At 38.7% G+C, this 21,812-nt stretch overlaps 1 protein-coding gene across 1 annotated transcript in view; it reads right to left on the bottom strand.

Annotated features, from left to right (window-relative positions):
• Window positions 1-2,165: 2,165 nt before the first annotated feature.
• Window positions 2,166-21,812, bottom strand: part of LOC105939191 (mitotic arrest deficient 1 like 1) — a 55,355-nt gene continuing 35,708 nt past the window's right edge. The window contains exons 16-17 of the mRNA XM_036136672.1: window positions 3,685-3,910; window positions 2,166-2,194 (exon numbers count right to left, since the gene is read on the bottom strand). Coding sequence (XP_035992565.1) covers window positions 2,166-2,194; window positions 3,685-3,910 — 255 coding nt within the window. The remainder of the gene's footprint in view (window positions 2,195-3,684; window positions 3,911-21,812) is intronic.

The raw sequence follows: 21,812 nt of genomic DNA on the forward strand, positions 1-21,812 counted from the left end.
GTGCTTTTTAAAAAGAATGTAATTTCATCTTTGGGAGGCAGGAGCAGAAGAAAAAAACAACCAACACTATAACTCTGCTACTTGTAGAGAAACACATCGGGTCTGTAGGTGGTCATTCAAACACTTTCAGACGGTGTTGAGGAAAATAAATATCTTAGTTGTATTCATATGGGAGTGCTGAGGAATGCATGAGTTTTGACTGTCTCCCCCTTTGAGGGTAAGATAAACATTACATGAGTTTTATGGCAGGGGGTATAGGTTATTTGGCTTGACCCCTTACCGGGAAGAAGAGCCTCTTTGTTTGAGAAACAGATAGCCCACAGATCCCTCCCTCCCGAACTCAGCGGAGGAGGGCAGACAATGTATTAAATGGATGTCTTTGCAAATCAGACAAAAGCTGCAATACCTGGGAGAAGGACGTAGGCAACTATGGTATGTAACTATTGTCTCCATTGGGAATTCCTAATGAATTAAATATGCATATTACAATGTTTACCTCTGATCAATGCTTTTCTCATTTACTGTCAAATCTTAAACCGGGGTAAAAATGGGCCTTCAGAGCTAAGCAGGATTAGCTTTAAAATTAACAATGGCCAAAAAGATGTCTCAGACCACCACAAATGACTGTTGGGAGTTTGTACCTAAATGCCGATCCTGCAACTTATAGTCAGGTGCTACTTGTATATCAATTTTATTTTTTTATTTTTTCTGGGCGGGGGTGGGGTGGGGGTTATGTAGCACGAGTGGCTCATTTTTTTCAAAGTGGGTTGACAGGAAAGAGGATTTTGAGAGAGGGCGGAAGACATGCGGTGAAGGACCTCAGGCCGGAATCAAACCCGGGTCAGCCGTGTCAAGGACTAAGGCCTCCATCCATGGGTCGTACACACTACCCCTGCAGTTTTAAATGGTAAATTATATTGACCAACATGAACCAAGTGGTAAACATTACTGTCTGTAGCCACAAGAGGGTGCTCTAGGCTTGTGAAAATCACATGCTGCTCCTGTACCACTTGAAAATTAATTGAAAAATTTCCTAATAAACAACAAAGACAGGACACATGTTTGGATGTTGTTTTGTTGCTGTTTCAGTCTGCATTCAGGCAGCAGAGCGTTGTGTGGTGCAACTTGAAAGGAGAGCCCAGACCAAGACAGAACCCTGTTATTGGGCTGTCTGTGAAGCTAATAACAGCTAGCGCTAGTTTGCAGGTCTGCTGTCCGAGCATTTTACAATTTCACTGAGGCACGTAAGCTCTAAGTTGCTCTGAAACATCCATGCTGTACTGTTAGCTTAGCATGTATCACCGCTACACTCGTGGTCTAATTTCAGCATTATTTTGAAAACTTTCAGCGTAATGGGCCGTTATGTTGAAATGCGATGATGAGAACTTTCCGAGTTGCTGGCTTGCTATACTAATTTACCTCATTCAACCTCCCAGATATGTGTGTTTATGTATAATACAGTATGTTTCATATTATTCAGCCAGTTGTGGATGCAGCGGTGTAATTGAATAAGTTGCCTTACCAGGTTAAATTATGTGAAAGAAATTTCTTAATAAATGCCACTTATAGATAGGCCTGTCACAATAATGAAATCAATGAATTGCACGATAAATTTTAATCACAACTGTCATCCTCATCTCTAGTAATACTTTCTAGACCATTCTAGGACACCAAGATTAGGGCTCAAACGATACAGTTTTTTTTAAGGCTAATACGTATTTTGACATCAGGCAAACAGGTACCCGATGTGTAGGGACGATTTTTTTGGGCTGATTTCTTAAAGTCAATATTGCCTATTCTTCTTCCATTTACATGATAAAAATGACTTAATGATAACAAATGTTACACAGTGTCAATTCAAACATTTATTAAAGAAGCCTAGCACAAGTGCTAGAGTTTTTGCAGAAGTTTCCCCCCTATGGCCTGAGGTTGAAATGACACCAGTGTTCGGCATGGGAGAAGAGGAAAAGCATCTGTCGATGGGACTGCACAGGTTTTTTTTTTTGTTTATAGGCGTCATGTCTTTTGAGGTAAGACATCTATAAATATTGAAGTTAGCCCGCGTTCTCTTACTAATGCATCAATGACGACCGAGACTCAAACAAAGTAGCCAGATGAACGAGATCGCACTGTGTGACAACCACACCCAGAGAGCACGACCCTGGTCACTCCCTCATGAACTGACTAACAAAGCCTACAGATGCAACAGCAGTAAATAGAGGAAAACTCATTTTACATGTCAGGCATGTATGAGAAAAAAAAAAAAAAAAAAAAAAAAAAAAACTTCAAACGTGTGCAGTGCTCCCTTAAAAAAAAAAACATTAACAATGTATGGCAAACAATGAAGAACACTTAACAATTAAAAGAAATAAAACACTTAAATGTTTGTGCACTTCTTGTATCAGTACGAGGCTTTTGTAGTGCAAATTACCTTCCTGAGAACATTTGTAAACAGCAAAAAAATTAAAGAAAAATGAACCATCTGACACAGAGAGGAAGACGTGTGCACACACAGATAGAGAGAGAGAGAGAGAGAGAGAGAGAGAGAGAGAGAGAGAGAGAGAGAGAGAGAGAGATTTAACAGTCAGCTTCAGCTTGAAAGGTGCGTCGAAAAAAACCTGCGTTGTGACTCTTAAATGAAACTTAATGAAGGTGTCACAGCAAGAAAAGAGCTTCTTGTTTAGTGGGGAGGAGGATGAGAAAAAAGACTGACCATCGCTGCATTTGGACTAGAGCTGCCCCTAACAATTATTTTAATAATGGATTGATCGGTCAATATTTTTTTTGTTAATAGATGAATTGGGCAAAAAAAAAGAAGAAGCTTATTTCCATTTATTATGCTAATGTCAGAGTTTCTACTCTGAATAAAGCTTGGTGCGAGTAAATGCATGTCATGATCGGATTATTTGATTTTGAGCCCATATAAATGGTGCATTGGGCGGCACAGTGGCGTATGGGCTGCACAGGTTGGCAGTGGGTAGTGCTGTTGCCTTGCAGCAAGAAGGTCCTGCGTTCAAGTCCAACCTTGGGTCTTTCTGCATGGAGTTTGCATGTTCTCCCTGTGCATGTGTGGGTTCTCTCCGGCTACTCCGGAGAGACTCCACTCACAGCCCGCGAGCCAAGCGCCGTCAGCGTTTCCTCACTTTGAAATGCCCTCACCATGTTGTTACAGTTCTTGTATCGTCACTGTGGTGCCTATGTGCTATTTCAAATCTCACATGTTACTTATTCTCCCCACAGATGATAGAGATCCTCAGCCAATCTCTAAGACTAAACTCAGAAACTAAAGAGGAAGCTCATTTGCACCTGAGATCCTGAGGTTCTCACACCAGATACCCTCCTATCTATGACCACGCCTTGAGATACCGTCCATGACCTCCACAAAAAGGGCCGGTGATAAGAGGCAGCTGGGGCAGAGAACAACTGCACTGGGAACAACCTTGACTTTGTACAGACAATGTGGATGCAGGTCTTGCTTTGGTTATATTACAACCAGACAATCTGCTGCCACGGTTTTATTTTAACAACCTAAGCAATCTACTGTAGTGATGACCTCGCCATTTTCCTGGCTACTGACTAGATAGGGGAGATCCCGAGAGTACTCCAACAAGCATCTGGCAATGCTATCAGGAGGGCTCATCAGTCAACTAATCTATAAATGTGTTTCTATGTCCTGAATCTTACCCAGCACTTCCTTGGATGGTGGTAAATTGAGGCTGAGGCCAGAAGTATGGATCCTGGAGTCGTCTTGTGCGACCATTCCTCCTTCCTGGAAGGAACGTACAAGTTCCCGAAGGCGGTTCAATTCCTCTCGAACATCCTCCACCTCCTGCTGACGCTGCTGCTTGGCCTCAGTGGTTGGGTTCAACTTTAGATGGACGACCTGAGTCTTGACAGGATCATAGTCTCCCTGAAACAAACAGAAGAACACATCATATATTATTTCTGGAATAATCTCAGGGTTGATAAGACTCCTCTAGATTAAAGTGAAGAAGCTTGATGACATCTGAATACAAACTACGGATAACTATACATTTCTACAGCCATTACTGCGCGTTATGAGCACTTTTATGATTTATTAAAAGCACTTTGCTGAACTGTGATTTATCTGCCTATATAAGGATCATCCACATACATTCTCTGATTTTATGACAGAAGTATAATCGTATTCTTATAATTGGGGATTTTAATATTCATGCATAGTAAAACATTTCTTGGAGTTTACTGACACTTTTAATCTGGTTTAGTTGGTTTGTAGTGCCATGCACAAAACACACAAAAAAAAAAAATGGTCTTGTACTTTTTCAGTTTATCTGTTTTAAACATAAACATTTGTGATGCTGTATTCTGATCGTCTGCCAGTTGTGTGTGAGGTTCCTGTTAGTAATACAGAGTTTAAACCTACATATGTGAGTCGGCAATCCCTCATTAACTTTTCCACTGTTTTTAATCAAAACTGTATTAACCAGGACACAGTGGGTCATGACAGAGAGAAACTTAGCTCCTGGTTCTATTCAACCTGTCAATGTAATAGCCAATGTGGCTCCATTGAAGACTAAATGATTGCCCTTGTGCTGTCAGACGTGAGTGTCACAGCGCTGAGCACAAGTGGAAGAAGGATAAACTGGAAGCTTGTTTCCAAATCCTCAAGGAGAGCTGGAAGAGCTATCAGAAGACTGTGAAAGACTCCAAAAGAAACCACTTTCCAGTAATTAGTGGATCTTATGGTCACAAACCTCGTGTGTGGTTTGACTTATTGTTAAATACACAGCAAAGCTCATCTGCTGAATTTTTTTTCACATCTTTGTGGAGAAGGTGACTAATACCAAGACCTATAACTCACCTATTCCCATTGTTCTGATTCCTCAGTCTCAGTTTCATGTTCCGCTAAGTTTGACCGCTTTAAGCCGATTGCTTTTCCATCTGACAAGAAACTGTCATCTAAAACTTGCTGGTTCCTCCAAGGACTGCATTCATGCCAGACTCCCGAAGGAGCTGATGCCAACTGTGGGTTCTTCTGTTCAGGCAATTAATAACAGTATTCTGTCTTTGGGACAAGTCCCAGCAGTTTTTAAAGATTAGGTTGTTCCGCCTGTGCTTTGAAAAACCTGGTTTAGGATGTTTCAGTTCTTAGTCATTTCAGAACTATCTCCCAATTATCTTTTATAAAAGTATGTTATGACCATGCTGCTGGAGAAAAATGTGTACATCCAGTTATGTTTTTTTTTTTCTTTTACAGAATGATATTCTTATATTTTTACGTCCTCTGGGCTAATCGATGCCTTTGTCACCACATGGCTGGATTACTGTAATGCACTATATTTTGGAGTCAGTTGCATGTCTTTTAACCGACATACACACATTTCAGCCTTTTTAAACCTCACTGCACTGGTTGCCTGTTAATTTTATAAATATATTTTATCATTTCGTTTGTTTTTAAGTCTTTAAAAAGGGTCCTCCCTCTCCCTACTCTGAGCTATTAGTCAAATCTGCCGCCTTGCTCCCTCAGATCTACTGACCTGCTCAGTACAGCACAGAGAACCAGGCGGAGGCTCAGAGGAGAACACACCTTCCCTGTAGCTGGTCCCAAGCATTTCAATAGTCTGCCGCTCTAACTTAGGCAGGCTTCATCCTTGATGGGTTTTTGAAAACAAAGGAGGCTTTAAATACCCAATAAGGTGATGGTTTGATTTTGGGTTTTGTATGTTTTATTTATTTGTATGTAATTCATTTTATGTCTATGTACATTTTCTTTTCTTCTGCACATTGGTAGGTTTGTTTTCAAAATGCTTTATAAATTTAGTGGGTTTGGAACGGATTCTCAAAACTTTGTAATGAACAATAATGAAATGACTACTGAGAATCTACAGCAAAAAAAATGGGAGCATGTCCAAGCACTCACCCAGGAACTTTGGCATTAGGGATATTTTCGATTTAAGAAAAGTTTGAGAGCAGAAACTTTGTGAAAGGTTTCCAAAAAAAAAGTAAGGCAGTTACCTCTCAATTTTGTGTCTGCATTAGCAATCAGTGTGATTGCAGCCAGAGATGGATGGTACTAAAGAAGATATGTTATCAAGGCTATGTGTAAAGGCAACCTTAAAAGGTAAATTATATTTGATTGCAGTAAGTAGTGTCTGGAAATGCAGGGAAGCTGCATAGAGTTGCACATACATCTACATGTGGTTACTAATCAACACATTAATGAATCTATTACTCAGATGCAAAAATGCCCTATAGCTGTTGCCGTGAATGATATTTCATAAATGACAGTCCATACGGCTGTAATGCACCAGAGTACTTTTGACCTAATTTTAGGAAACAGGGGAAAAAACCTTGAAACATAGTTTTCCTCTTTTTTAACTGAGAAAATATAGTCAGGCATGCATATACATCATGATTAACCCTGTATTTTCCATTTAAAAATTGCATACTTTTAAAAATTTAGGGTCCGTTTGCACCAGCCAGTCTCTTAGTCCAAACTGGTATCTGACTGAACATCAAGTCACTCAAACAACTAGGCCGTGGTGTGAAACTAGAATAAAATGAAAAACTGCACATGGCATATTGTATGATATTGTATGAATCCTTTATATATAAACATGTAGAAAACTCTTTTTTGCAGAATTATCTTACTTCAGCCACATAGGAGGGTTTTTGAGTATGAGCAGCGTGGTTAAGGTCATCTCATAGCATGATAATTGAAATTAAGTCTGAAAGTTGACAACACTATTTCAGGACTCATGGTTCCACAGAAAACAGCAAGTTCTCCATGTCCAAAAACAGCAAAGAAGCCCATGATCATCACACTGCAACCACCACCGCACCCACAGTTGACTTTTGGTAAGATTTGTTAGTTTTAATCCAGATTCAATAAAATGCACAACTTTCAAAAAAGTTCCACTTTTTGTACTTCACATTTTTTTTCCTCTAAAACCTCGACAGTCATTGAGATGATTTTGGTCAATGTGAGATAGGCCTTTGTGTGCTTTTCCGTCAGCAGTGGTTTTGATCAAGGATCCCTTTAGAGGTCTGCTTAGTCTCTCTCCAAATGTTGAACCGGGCACACCGACACAAACTGAAGCAGGTGAGGTGTGGATTACTTCAGACGTTGTTCTGGGTACTTTTGTGACCTCCTGGACAAGTCCCAATGCGTCTTGAAATAATTTTGGCATTCCAGCCACTGTGTTTGTTTCTTTCTTACAACTTTCAGCCTACGTCATGTTTGTCAGACAGATTATATTAAGTGATTTGTTGATTTTTACAGGTCTGGCTGTGAACAGGCCTAGGTGTGGCTTAAATTCATAGGAAAGTTGGCCTATTTCATCCTCTAGCCAATGGATTGGCTGACCGCTCACTAGTTTTCTTGCAACATGAACCATTTTGCTTGCAAAGTAAAACTTTACAAGATTCTCCACATTCCTCATTTAATGCAGAGAGAAGGATGCACTTTTTGTATGAGTTCTTTCAAAAGTTGTATTTTATTCTGGTAATAATATGACTTTACTCTCATAATTTAAAAAAAGAAAGAAAAATATTCGCCTCGCAAAAATGGGGTCGCCAGTCTCTGGCACTGTTATTTTGGGTGTATCAGGGTGAAAAGTGTGGGAACCCCTGCACGAAAAAAAAGTCCATGAGTGGAGTGATCCAAAATACTTAGAAGCAGAATTTCCCTTCAATATGTGCCCCAAATATATGAATCCATCTCTGGTGCAAGAGTTTTTGCTTCAGTATTTTTTGTTCCTCTCTTCCTCTGCCATTTTTCTGATGTATCCCCTGGAGACTGAGCAGATTCTCTGTAATTTATTATGTGGACCACAAAAGGCACGGCGCTGACTGGCTTACTGCCCACAAAACCTGCTATGTTACAAACACAATTAACTAATCAATCATGTAATTCACTACTCCTCATTAGTGTGATTGTAAAAGATTTTTATATATTCCCCCATTTTAATTTAGCACAACAATACGCAAGAGTCGATTTCTTAACCCCAGCCGGAATTTAGAAGAAACTTCACATGAATTATAGACGTATATAATTACCTTTCTGTAAGCAGATATCTGGATTTGGATTGTAAATACATGGGAGCAACAGTAAAACATTCGCTTGGTAAATGTAAAGTCTTAGTCGAAATATATTACATATTCTGAAAAAAAAAGAAATAACGAAACAGCAGGTGTCCATGAACTTGCATCTTCATTCTATAAGATTATGCAAGCATTGGTGTGATATATGCAAGCAGAACAGCTGTGGCACTAATATACAAAATCCATCACATTGAGACAGAAAAAGGGTACAAGCCAAACCTCAACATGTGAAAATGTATGCCTTGTATGATGCTTTATTATCACTATCTTCTTAGTAATTTATGAATATCTAATACTGGACGCAACAAAAGGAATACCAGATTATATTATATCCATTCCTGCCAAAACTTGGTCATGAATCCCACTAGTTCATACACCATAAACACTGAAGAGTATTTGCAGTGCAAAATTTATATTTTTTTGTATTTCTACTGTTCTGTACATTGGGATGCACTCACCAATCACTGTTAGTCAATCGCATGGCAACAACTCAGTGTATTTAGGTATCTAGATGTAATGACGATTTCCTTAAATTCAACCAAAGCATCATAAGGGGATCTCCATAGCGGTTGAAGCAGGACTCTTGCGTCCCAGAGAGGCTGCAAGTTCCTTGATGATGGTAAAGGTCATAGAATAATGGGCCAACGGGTTTGACATTACTGAAATGTAACCATTATCTAAAACACTTGTCAAAAGTTACAAACTGGGTACGCAGAGTAAAATCTCTGAACACGCAACGCCCTCGGCTAAAGCAACAAAACTGTTACCATTCCTGTCTGCTTCAAACAGGAATACGACTACATTTCACACAGGCTTGACAAAATTGGACAACGGCAGATTAGATGAAAGTTGTCGGTTCTGATGAATGTTGATTTTGGGGTAAACAACATTAAAGCATGGGTCCTTGAGCAGATCTCAGCTAAAAAGGAGGAAAAACTCAGTTAGCCCAAACAACTCTGCTTGGTAGCAGGGTTGTTTCACAGAGTAATTTTGTTTTCATAATTAGACTCCATACACCCACAAGCAATGGTTGCAAATAAACTCCAGCCAAAGGAGGACAGATGAAGGAAAAGAGGATATGAGAAGAAAATGTGAAAGACACAAATAAGAACATGACAAAAATACAAAGGGTGCTGTGGCGTCTGCAGAACAGGAATAAGGGAAGAGTGATAGAGAAAGGAAAAGCCTCACATGCTTCTAAATAACGTTTTGTATAATTTAAAAGGAGCAGAGATTGAAGTTTCCAAAATGAGTTACACAGAACATGTCTATTTATACCGAACCATTTTGAGCTGGACATACGTCATCGCCACACAAAAATCTTTTTTTTCCTCCCCGTCTTACGTAAATCTTCTAGAGTGTTACATCTGTATACAGATGGGCACTAGACAGGCTGAGAAAGGATAGACATTTTGAAATCTAGTGCTAGGTGGAGTGTAAAGCACCAGACACTGCAGGTATCTTTATTTTCCATTGATAAAACACGCAAACACTGGCCTATAGTCTGTCTTTTAACAGAGCAAGAGCCCTGAAGTGTGACTAACACTGCAAGAGATCAGGTAAATAAAAAAAGAGAGAAAATATTCCTGCACTGAGCAAAGAGTTCGAGGAAAAACCATCTTGTTTAACACTGCTGAACAAATTGCACTGAAACACTCACTTACATACTCAACAAACCATGCCACACTGGGGACCCATAACTCATTACCAGAACAGGTGACACACCCACGGTGAGTGGACCCACGGTGCCCTTAATGGATCAGACAGTGCATCTTAAAACTTCCCAAGCTTGTGGTGGTACTTGAAAAATAACAGGTAGCTTGTGGAAATCAAACAAAAAAAACATTTTTGTTATCAACATACTTAACAATGTTAGTAAACTGTAAAATTTGGGGCTAGACTTCATCTTTCATCACCTTGACCACCCAGGAAAGTACACAAGGATCCTGTTTGTGGACTTCAGCTCAGCCTTCAACATCATCAACCCAGACATCCTCCACCATAAGCTCACAGTGCCGGCCTCCACCTTTCAGTGGATTATCAGCTTCCTGACTCACTGGCAGCAGCAGGTGAGACTGAAGAGCATCTTCACCCGCATAAGAACCATCAGCACTGGGGCTGGCTAGAGGAGGAGTCTTTTCTCAATACACAAACGATTGGTCCTCAGCAGACCAGTCTGTGAAACTCCTGAAGTTTGGAGTCAACACCACTGTCATCAGTCTAATGACTCAGTCCACTCTGCATAGAGACAGGAGGTGGATCAGCTGGTCGACTGGTGCCGTCTAAACCACCTAGATCTTAACCCGATCGAGACAGTTGAGATTATGGTAGACTTCCGGAGAACTTCCCCCAGCTGCCTCCCCTCACTAACCTCAACAACACTGTCTACAAATGGGTCTGGTTCCTAGGAACCACCCTTTCTCTGAAACCGACCTGGTCTTTGAACATACGGTTGATTCATGATACCGTTCAGAAGAAAGCCCAGTTGGGACTGTTCTTTCTGCAACAATTCAAGAAGTACAACCTTCCACAGAAGCTGCCAGTCATCTTCTAGGCTGCCGTTATCCCGTCAAAACAGGACAGATCCAAACTACAACAAACAAGTGGGTCTGCAGAGATGATCATCAGGGCTGACCTCCCCACAATCCAGGAACTGCACAGGTCCAAAGGTAGGCTAAAACCTCTGCAGACCCCACACATCCTGCTCACAAACTGCTTAGACATTTACCTTCAGGTTGGCGTTACAGAGCACCAGTTATAAAAACCAGCCACCACAGGCTGCTCTTCATGCTGTCTCTCTGATGAGCACATAACAAGCATGGTATTGATCTGCGAGCTATGACTATTTGCACTAATCCAACCCTGCCTTCCTGGTTTGTTGAAACTTCTATACATATTTACAATAAAAATATTCATATTTTTTCATTATTATATTGTGTTCACAGAGCAGAAAATGGAGTGAAATTCCTTGTATGACAATTAAAGCAGATTCTGATTTCGAAAGTGAAAGTTAATTTGGCTTTGCTTCATAGACTGGGCATCGTTGGGGGAGTTAATGTACTTCCTGTGATGGCTGAGCTCCAAAACAACTTCCTGCACTGCAGGACGCTGCACTGGATGTTTTGAGGGCGATTCTTTGGATACACAAGTTGGATGGGAGGGATCTGTACCAGACTGGAAATGTGTTGAGGTTTGGTGGAGGTCTTGAAGTCTTACATGTTGCGTTCCATCAAAGTTGCTCTTTACCTTTCCTAATAATTGTCTTTCCCACCTTAATATTTTAAACAAATAACAATTTTGCAAGTTCTAAAAATTCACTAGATATTCCCAGAAGAATGTCATCCACAGTTAATTTCACTGAAGAGTGAAAACCTTTATCCTTTATCACCTGAAGACACCTTTTGGACATTATCTGGTAAATATCCCATCTTCTGCTAATCTTTGTTTTGTGTATTGTTTTTTGGATGTACATGTGCTATATTCACCCTGCCAAACAAGAGCTGCTAAACTGTTTTATTGTTTGAAATAATAACAAATGTGAATATAGTCAAATATTTAAAAATAAAATAAAAAATAAAAACAAAAAGGTGCTTAAGGACCAGTACGAAGTTTCCACAGTCAGAGCTGCTTTATGGAGTTATGCCCTCTGCTGGTGTTGGTCCAATCAGTTTTATGAAGTACAAAGTCAGCACAGGTGTCTATCAGCACTTTCATGCTTCCAACTGCTGACAAACTTTATGGGGATGCCAATTTCATTTTCCGTCAGGACTTGGAACTTACCCTCACACCTAAAAAGGACCAATACCTGCTTTGGTGATGCAGGTAAATTGGTGCTTGATAGTCCAGCAAACTGACTTGATCTAAGCCCTGCAGAAAACCTGCAGAGTATTGCTAAGGTGAAGATGAGAGACACCAGAGTCAACAACAGATGAGCAAAAGGCTGCCGTTAAAGTAGCTATTCCAGTGCCAAAAGCTGATCACCTCCATGCCATGATGCGCTGATGCAGTAATTCATGCAAATTATATTTTATGACTCTTTTTAAAGGAACTGAATTACATGTTGCCATTAGCTGTAAGCTGTAATAGCCCTAATTAACAGAAAAAAATATTTGAAAAGATCAATATGTGCAAAATACCTGCATAGGAGGAGTTTTACATTTTGAATGTATTTTGGAAACACATTTACTTTTTGATAATATTCTAATTTATTAAGAAACATTTGTGCATCCTGCCGAGCTGTCGAGGTTGGATTTGAATACCCCAAGGCCATTTTTCTACATTTAAAGCCTCCAAGGAAGAGGTTTGATAGTGTTACATAAAGATTTGCATTTAAAAAAGTAGTTTGTGTCCAAGTAATCAGTGCTGAATCCCAATAGGTACCAAAAAAAAAAATCTCAAAGTCCAGAGGTTCTATCTTCCAAAAATGGAAGAAAAAAAATGTTCACATGGCAGACGCATTAGAATCTCTGCCAGGCTCTGCCATAGGGACCTGAGCCTTAGGGGAGTTCAGAGATAAGCAAGAGGAGATTGAGCCTGTGCCTGGAAAGCATGAAGGCAGAGCTCTGCAGAGCAGCGACTTCCACGGACGGCTGAGCTTCAAGGTCTCCTTTCTGTATTCTGGTGTCAAAAGCTACATGTAGAGCCAGTAAGTAATACAAAACACATCCCGGGGGAATAACTGAAATGTGCATTACACGATATTTTTAGACAGAATGGGCTGTCATCATTAGAAACCGAGTGTTGGGGTGACCTTTGTGTCTGTTGACAGGTAATTAGGAGAGCCTTTACCACATCAACAAGACAAGACTAATGGGTTTTTGTCACTTACGGCTGAAACTTATTCACTCTTACAACAACTGTAATGTGGTCAAAAAGTCAGACTGACTCCAAAGGTTGTCACAGGGTATTTTTAAAATAACGTAGTGTAGTTCTGAGGAGAAAAATAAAAGAAAAACCATGTTTTATCAAAAGCAAGCTACTACTTTAGATACTTGGATGTTTACAGCCGTTTCTTTCACTAAACACAGCGAGGGAGGATGGGTCTCTCTTCTGATGTCTTGGATCATTTCAGTGATTTAATACATAAAAGCTGAGCAGCACCGTCATCTCGTCTTCTGAAAAGGCAGCGGGCCGGTTTCAATTCTGTTCCAAAATGTCATGATTTGTTTTCTTCATCCTACTAATGCAAAAACCAAGACAGAGTGTGACGGAAATATAGGCTCTGTGGTAAGGAAGCGCCATCTACAAACAAAAGCTTTAAATTCAAGAAGTTATTATTAGTTTGGAAAAAATAAGTAACAAACCCGCAGTCTGTTTAAGGGAAATATAAAAGCATCGCTCTCTTAACCTAGGGGAGGCAAATGTACTATAACCAAATACTTGAAAGATTAAGTTCCTGTTTAGCACCAAACAAAAGCATCAGATTTTAAAAAAGCATCATAAATGGTTAATATTGATTTTTAGTATAATAATATACATATTTTAGTATAATTATATAACATTTTCATAAGTTTAAAGAAAATAAAATAGTATGTAACCCATGCTGGACTCTGTTAGGAATATTTAGTCCAACTGTGAAGCTGTCCTTGTTTTAAAAACAGCCATCATAATTTGTACTAACAACAAAACACGCTTAGAAATAAACCCTTTAAGGTTACAAAACAATATTTGTAGTCATCTGGCAATAAATGTCACCTCAATGGAAGACAGTGTAGGAATGTTGAGTTCATTATCTTAATTAGTGAGACAGTTTCTGTCCAAGGAAACAACCAACTGCATCAAGTCGCTGACTTTGCACTAATCCGTCCTCATAAACAAGCATGTGGCAACAGTGGAAAGAAATGAGTCACGGTGAAGTGCCTGGAGAAAATCAGAGCACATAACTTCAGCAGTGGATAGTTTATTCTGTAGCAGCGACACTTGAAAAGAGAATAGAAATGACGGGGCATAATATGCCACAGATAAATGGTAAATGGACTGAACTTAAATAGCGCTTTTCCAGTCATGCTGACCACCCAAAGCACAGATGACTTATCTGTCAAAATGAGGGATGACCGAGATGCATTTTACGCCAAATGCCTTATATTCAAACCGCTGACCATTCCTCACTAATTGGCTCTGGATTACCAGCTTCACTTTAAGAAGCTTCAAAGATTCACCTTCGATAACTGTTCTAAAGTAATTATGTTTCAAAACCAGAATTGGTAAGCTTCATATCTGTAAAAACTCTATTCATAGTAATATCCACCTGTATATCATATTCTGTACATATCCAGCTGTAAATTTAGTTCACAATACTAGTTATCTATATATAATATTCATAGGACAAATCTATCAGTAAAATTCTGTTTATAATAGTATCCATCTCTATATTTATTCAGTAAAAACCCATGTCCCGTACTTACGGAACCATTGTTTATCCTACACTTGCTGCTATTGCACTTCTAATGCACTTCTGGTTAGACCTAAACTGCATTTCGTTGCCTTGTACCTGTACCTGTGTAATGACAATAAAGTTGAATCTAATCTTTAAGCATCCAACTACCGGAGCAGATAGCCCCACTGATCTTTTCCTCCTCAAGGTCACCATTCCATGAGGATCCTGTACCGCACCATGTACTCTGACACAAAAACACATACTGGATTTCAACTTTTGGACTACCAGTACTGCCTTGAAATTGACTCTCTATATTCTAAAAATGTGTGTTGTCTCCAAACAATAGAAATGGAGAATAATGTGGTAATGCCAAAAATTGTGCTCATACAGCACCAATTAAAACGGAGATGATTATCGACATTCCTACCACAATTCTATACAAAACTTCAGAATCTAGAAGAGGGCATCTAATCTACCAAAGAAGAAATTTAATTGGGGTCGCACCATTGCCACCTGGTTGCTCTTTTAATGTAGCGCTGCAAATGCTGCAGAGAGGCGAGAGGCCTGGGGAAGCTGGACAAATTTGGATGAAAAGGTAACAGACCACTTAATCTTTTTGTGGAATCAGTCTGCCTATAAACTGGGTCACCTGGTTTCTTAAATAGCCCGAACAAAATGTGTCAGAATGCATTTAAATGGAGAAAAATGGACTTCTGTCAAGCTCAAGTCCCATTACACAAAACTAGCACAAGAAAATGTTCCAATCAGTCCAGAGAGCTTGCTTAAAGTCATGTTCAACTTGGAATGAAAAATCTCAATGTTTTTTTGTTGGTTGGTTTGTCTTTTTGCACATTTTCAACAAAGATCAATGTTGGTTCTTTAACATGAAAAACACCCACATATTTGGACCTCTTCAGAATGTTTATTAATAGGAAGGTGCAGGCCTCAGAGACTTCCTCTCACTACCCATAAGAGTTATTGGAGAATTTGCTGGCCATTCGACAGAAACTAATCCTAATCAAAGATTTCCTGCACTGCCTTATCTTTTATGTGGCATGAAAGCCCAAACTCTCCCACAGTAGAAAGCCGCACAATCTTTTGGCAGAGTTTGCAGGTGGCTACTTAAGAATTTTGACCGTGATTGGTATTTGTCGTCTCCAAGCCACAGTTATCACCCATCATAATCCATTTAAGGCTCCCCCAGAGGCCACACATGGGAAACTGGCAGATCATATTACACTCACAGCAGAGTGGCAAGTGAGGCTCCAGCAGAGTCGTTTTCAATTTATTCAAAAGGCAATTGCAGCCAGACTTCCACTGACTCATTTTCTTTCTTAATTTAAAAGTAAACTCAAAAGTTTGATGCCGTTTCTTTATTGAAATACTGTAAAAGGAATTTCAGGCAGCTATGAGAATTGTATCCACAGCACATGCACATTTTAAAACTTAAACACAAAGACTACAATAAACCTGAAGCCTCCAAGTAGTTCTACTTCCTGTTCAGACTCTTGCCGTGTCTGCTTATGCTTGTAGGTTAAAAAGGCTCCGTTATATAATAACTGTAAATGTACAAGATCAAACAGTGAAAATTCCAGGTAAATAATATTAAAATGTTTTTTTCTCAAGCTAGTCACTATACAGCTACACCAGTTCCTATAAGCAGACACACGCACACACAGAAACTATGTTGATGCAACGTCTTGCAACAGCAACAATTATCTGGCTAGAGACAAGAATGGGAGCAAAGGCACAAAGATGAAGATATCGTTCCAAATAGACACAGGTGGTGAAACCTTCTGCTTAACAGGCCTAAGTGTTGAATTATTAAACCAATCCAAGAAAAAAAAAATATGACATTATCAGATTTTCCAATACAAAACATAAATTGGAGGTGAAATATAACATTTTTAAATCTATAATGCACCACAGCAGCAGGATTTCAGTCCAAAACAGCAAAGAGCAAAGCCAGAAAAAAACAAAAAAACTCTTTTGAAGCCTATCAAAGCAGTTTCAAGGTATTCTCACCAGGAGCAAAGGTTTTAGTACTGTTTTTAAGAATAACATTTTTTCAAACAAAAAGACAACAAAAAGACACAAATTTTCTTACTATACCATAATTGCTGCCATTGCAGTATAGATGACCGAACAGGTAAAAATCACTTAATTTAATTTTTTTTTTTTGGCTTTTTATTCAATCTTGGAATCCAAACCAATCTTAGCTTCAACCAGAGATGCATCAAGAAATCAACAAGCGGCTGAATTTCAGCTTGATTGGCCCTGAACTGTGGTCTAAACCTAAAAGACAAACCCTTTCTCTGATCAGTAACCGCCCCTTAAACAAATGCTCATGCAGACAATGTTTCAGTATGGAAGCTGAAACTGTGGGAATACTCAAGAGTTGGCTCTTTCCACTCCCAGTGTGGTCTGAAGTAGGGCTGTGCATAAAAATCGATATAAAGATTAATATCGATATTTTTAAAAACGATTTAATATCGATATTCTGGCTTTCAATATCGATATACCTCTCAACCTCTAGGGGGCGTTATTACAGCGCAACCATTACAGTTCACAGCGAAGGAGAGCAAGTGAGACGAATTTGTGGAACGGCCGACAGGATTTTAGAAGCTCCTTTGTCCCTAAAATCAGATGTTTGGGCACATTTTTGGTTTCTGTGACACGTTAAATGCATTGAAGCAAATGTACTTTATTTTCCTGTTAATATGTCTGTGATCAATAAATAGAACATAAACATAATATTTGGCTGATTTTTGGTGATTGAATCACTGAGCATTAATTCAAAGTAATAAATATCGATATTGGAATCAAATCAAGCTGAGCTATGTATCGAGAATCGTATCGTATCGGCTCATCCTAGATGATACCCAGCCCTAGTCTGAAGCACAGTTGCCAACTCCTGAGCAAGAAAAGTAGCAATTGGTTATCCTAAAAGTTGCTAGGAGTCACTAGTTAATGTCATATTTGGTCATTTAAATGTCCAGGATGTCGAAGACAGGAAAATCAACACTGGCAAGACAAAAAGAGTGCAAAAACACTCTAAATATGCTTAGCACTACAAATAAAAGGGATTTATTTTAGTGCAACGATAGTATCAATGATATTTACATCCCACTTTGTAATCCAGGGCAGGACCAACAGCAGCTTTGTAGATGTGTTATTTATTTGCAATGTGGACACAGTTGAGTGGGTCTCCTGTCTGTTCTGACTGCAGGCAGAGCTTGCTGCAGGACAAGGCAACACTTTGAGTCTGACTACAGCGTTTGGAAAGTGGGAGGGGCTTATGGCAACAGTCGCTGCTGGCTCAGGACAGAACTACAGAAGGATTGGTCCTTTCACAAGTAGTCGCCAAGCTCTCCAATAACAGAAAAAAAAACAGATATATTTGTTGCTAGTTGCATTTTTGATTATTAAAATTAGCTAGTCTGAAAAGTCACTAAATATAGCAACAAAGTTTCTAAGTTGGCAACAGTATTCTTAAGGTAGAAGCACAGAGACTTGAGAAGCCATTTAAAAGGAAACTGTATTTTCCATGATGTTGAGAAATGAGAAATTTTATGTAGATGACTTGGTGATCTACTGCTGCTCTGCTTCACTAACAGGTTGCAACTATGTTTTTAACATAGTTCAGTCTCTTTTAAAAACAAAAAACAAAAAAATTGGTTTTGAATATAGATAAAACAAAGACAATGGTATTCTTTGGAATATTTTTATTTATATATATATATATATAAAACAAGCCAAACTTTCTTATAATTTCTCATTTTTGAACTTTTCAGTAAGAAACAGCAGAGTTCAAATGAGAATCCAGTGGTTCCTAAAAATAAGATAAAAGCCTTGTAGTTCAGAAGTTTTCATTTGCTTGTCTCCAAAGATGTAGGCTTGTTAGTTTGCAGGCTAGAAAAAGCAGACATGCATGAGATGAGGAAAAGGGCTGTTTACAGCATAACAAAACATTTATTTAGTATAAACTGCAGGAGTGAATCACAGTGGATATCAAAAAGTGTGCGTGCTATTGTTAGAGTACCAGATTATTGTCCTGTAAAAATAGACCATTTGAAAACGTTCCACTTTGTTGAAACAGCTTATGTCTAATTACAGCATTCAGTCTGCTTGACCACACACTTGCCATTAATTATAGTGAACCTGAGAACAAAGTTAAATTGTCCTAATTGGATTTTTCCTCACATTCACTCATTAGCATTCTACAGCAAACGCTGTTGTTCTAAAGCATTTATGGGGTCTTACTGCTGAAGGGAATCATCAGAAAGTCCTCGCATTATTCAGTAAACCACAGCCGTGACTACAAAGATACAGGGGAAAACACGGGACAATGGTGACCTTAAAGAGAACTGGACTTCTGTCTAAAGTTTACAACAAAAAGGCAAGATGAAAACTTGTCATTCATCTCTGGCAGTTATCAGTGGTGTACTACATAACGCAATCTCTTATATCCTGTTGTTGTGCAATCACCATGTGGAGCAAATTGAGGCAAGGGAGGCCAAGCGGAGGTTCCTGCAAACGCCCTAACGCCACAATGGGAGAGATTTGGCAGAGAAATAAACAGCAAGATTTTAGAATGGTTTAATTAATGTGTTTTCACTGTGTTTGACCGATTTATAGGCTAGCTTCCGTTAATACTATAGAAACCAAGCTTTGCTGATGTGTTTGAGTGTGTTTTTACAGTTATAACAAACTTTATTTCCATAAAGGCTCTATACATTGTTGTGATACTAATGTTTGTGATTTCCGGTCTGCTCATTATGACCAAATAGAACTGATTTTTTTTTTTTTTAGATTAGTGCCGAATGTCCGCTCGCATAATACTAGTTAGCCCCTCTTAATGACATTAATACTACCACCGAGTCAACATAACTAAGGTTCGTTTTAAACATAATGTTTGTTTTCGTTTTACTTTGACATCGTTCAATAGTGCTTTGAGCGTTATTACAGCATTAGCATGGAATATTAATATCAATTTAATGGTGTTTTGTATAACTTTAGGATTAACTCATCAAGCGACTGTTTGCTACAGTGCCCTCTAGCTACCCGGAGGAATAACTGCATTAATAAAATCAAGCGTCTTAAAGGTATTGATTTTCACAGGGCAAATCATTCTTTAAAATGTTTTTTTCTGGAATAATGTTTTAACTCAGGATTTGCATTGTGAATAGGTTGAAACACATAACAAATGTTCTAAATTAGTCAAGCTAATATGATCTCATTCCACATTCTTTAAGATGAACTTTGGATCTCTAACTCAGATCTGCAATGAACCAGGATTCACTGAATTATTCTTATGATGGTTTTCAACTATTTGATTTGTCCTTTTGTGTGTACATAGTTCCTTAGCTTATTTTTATCTTAATTTTGCTAAGTAGTGTTAGTTAAGCTTCACTAGCCTAATAGAGAAGATTTGTTGATTGAAATATTGTGTTAATTCAGATAAACAGCATTCTGTAGTGATGTTCTCTGGATGTTAATTTATTTCTGTTAATAAATTCTTGGACTTTGTTGTCACTCCATTCTATATGTGTGCAAAGTCTGCTGTTAAAAGAATCCCAGTGCTCGAATCACCCCTTCAACTATTGTCCTAATATCAGCTGCTTGGACCGATATTCACCAGACAATACCTAACAGACAGAGAGTTATTTATTAAACATTAAATAACGTAAATAGTGCTTAATGGCATAACACTCTGTATATCTGGACTTTGAAGTAAGGTTGCAAGACAGTTCAACTGGCCTTGTGGGAAGACATGTTATGATCTGATGAGCCCAAAGAAAGTTTCAGCTAGGGGCAAGAGATAAATATCGTATATCGCCATACAGCCTAAAAATATCAAAATATTATTTTTGGTCCACATCGCCCAGCCCTAGTTTCAGGTTTAAAATTCCAAAGGATGTGCATGATTAAAGGTACTATACCTGATACTGCACAAACTCAAACCATGAGGAGAGTTTAGTTGGAACTGTAAGCCCCGCCCCAATAGATTTTTCCCCAACAACAAACCCTCGACCAGTACAATCTTCTGGATGAAACAAGGCTTCATCAAGGGACTTTTCTGTGTTTTCTTTGACATAAATGGCTGTCTCAGGTAAATTATATATTCTCATATGTATAGTCAACTCTTACGCATGCCAAGCTGTTCTGTTTACGTACCACACTGTGGAGGTGCTGCTGCTTAGCAACAGAGCCGCACCTCCTTGTGCTATTGGCAGAGAAAAGTCATACAGGGTTTTCCCCAGGAGTTTGTCGCATAAATTCCTCCCAAAATAAAAGCCTGGAATTACTTGATTGTGCAATCAACTAGTCAATTGTTATCTTTTTTTTTATTCATAAAACATTGTGGAAAAAAGCATTTTTGTTAAGCAGACAAAAATAAATTCCGGTATAGCTCCTTTAATAAAAAACAAAACAAAAACACTGGGCATCACTAAATCACTACTACATCCACAGTGTAACGTGGTGATTGGACTTACTGGGGCATTAGTCTGATGAAACATCCCAAAATTCAGCTACTGTTTGTTAAACTGCTGAGAAATAAAATATTTTTTAAAGAAAGTACGAATCCTATTTAGTGAAGGGATTGCTATAAAAAAATGGTTTTAGAGGAACCTGGCCTCACAACATGGCCTGTTTAAAGCACTTTTGAAAGAGTAGGCAAATATTGCCAAGTGAGCTTGAAGCATGCAAGTAACCTTGAGCAATAACAAATGAAATTAAAAAATATTTAAAAAAGCAATCAAAGTATATGGATATGCACAGTGATGAAACTTGTTTAAAGACTTATTTTATATATCTAGCCTACTTTCTTGACTTTTTGCTTAACATTTAACATTTTAAACTAGTTTTTGCCAAACCTTAAAAAAAAAGTACTTAACAGCTTGGTACCTTGATATATTGCGGAACAGCTCAGTCAATTCAGAGCAATCTTCATGAAAAAAAGAGCAATTTTATGACATATTTCATGACAATGAATGGTGGAGAGAGTGATAAAAATATAAAGACAGGGGGTAAATTATGGGTTAGGCCATAGTAATCTGCTGTGCACGTCGGTGTAATGAAAATTCCCATTGTGAGGTTTTTGAGGCATTCGGTTCTGAATGTCATTCACTCATACTCGTTCAGCCATTGATTTCCCCCCTCAAACGCTTCTCCATTCAGTCACTCATCTCTCGACGCAGAGTGATGTGGAGCACTCTCGGTGCGCATTAGACCATGGAGGAGTCATAAAAATTAGCTCCTAAGAACTGACCCGATCCATTGACTCTGTAACCTTGAAACCTGTGCAGAAACGCACTCCTACACGCAGTCAGTTGACCGCTGTCTTAAA

The sequence above is a fragment of the Fundulus heteroclitus genome, chromosome 5 (assembly GCF_011125445.2).
Source record: "Fundulus heteroclitus isolate FHET01 chromosome 5, MU-UCD_Fhet_4.1, whole genome shotgun sequence".
Taxonomy (NCBI): Eukaryota; Metazoa; Chordata; class Actinopteri; order Cyprinodontiformes; family Fundulidae; genus Fundulus; species Fundulus heteroclitus.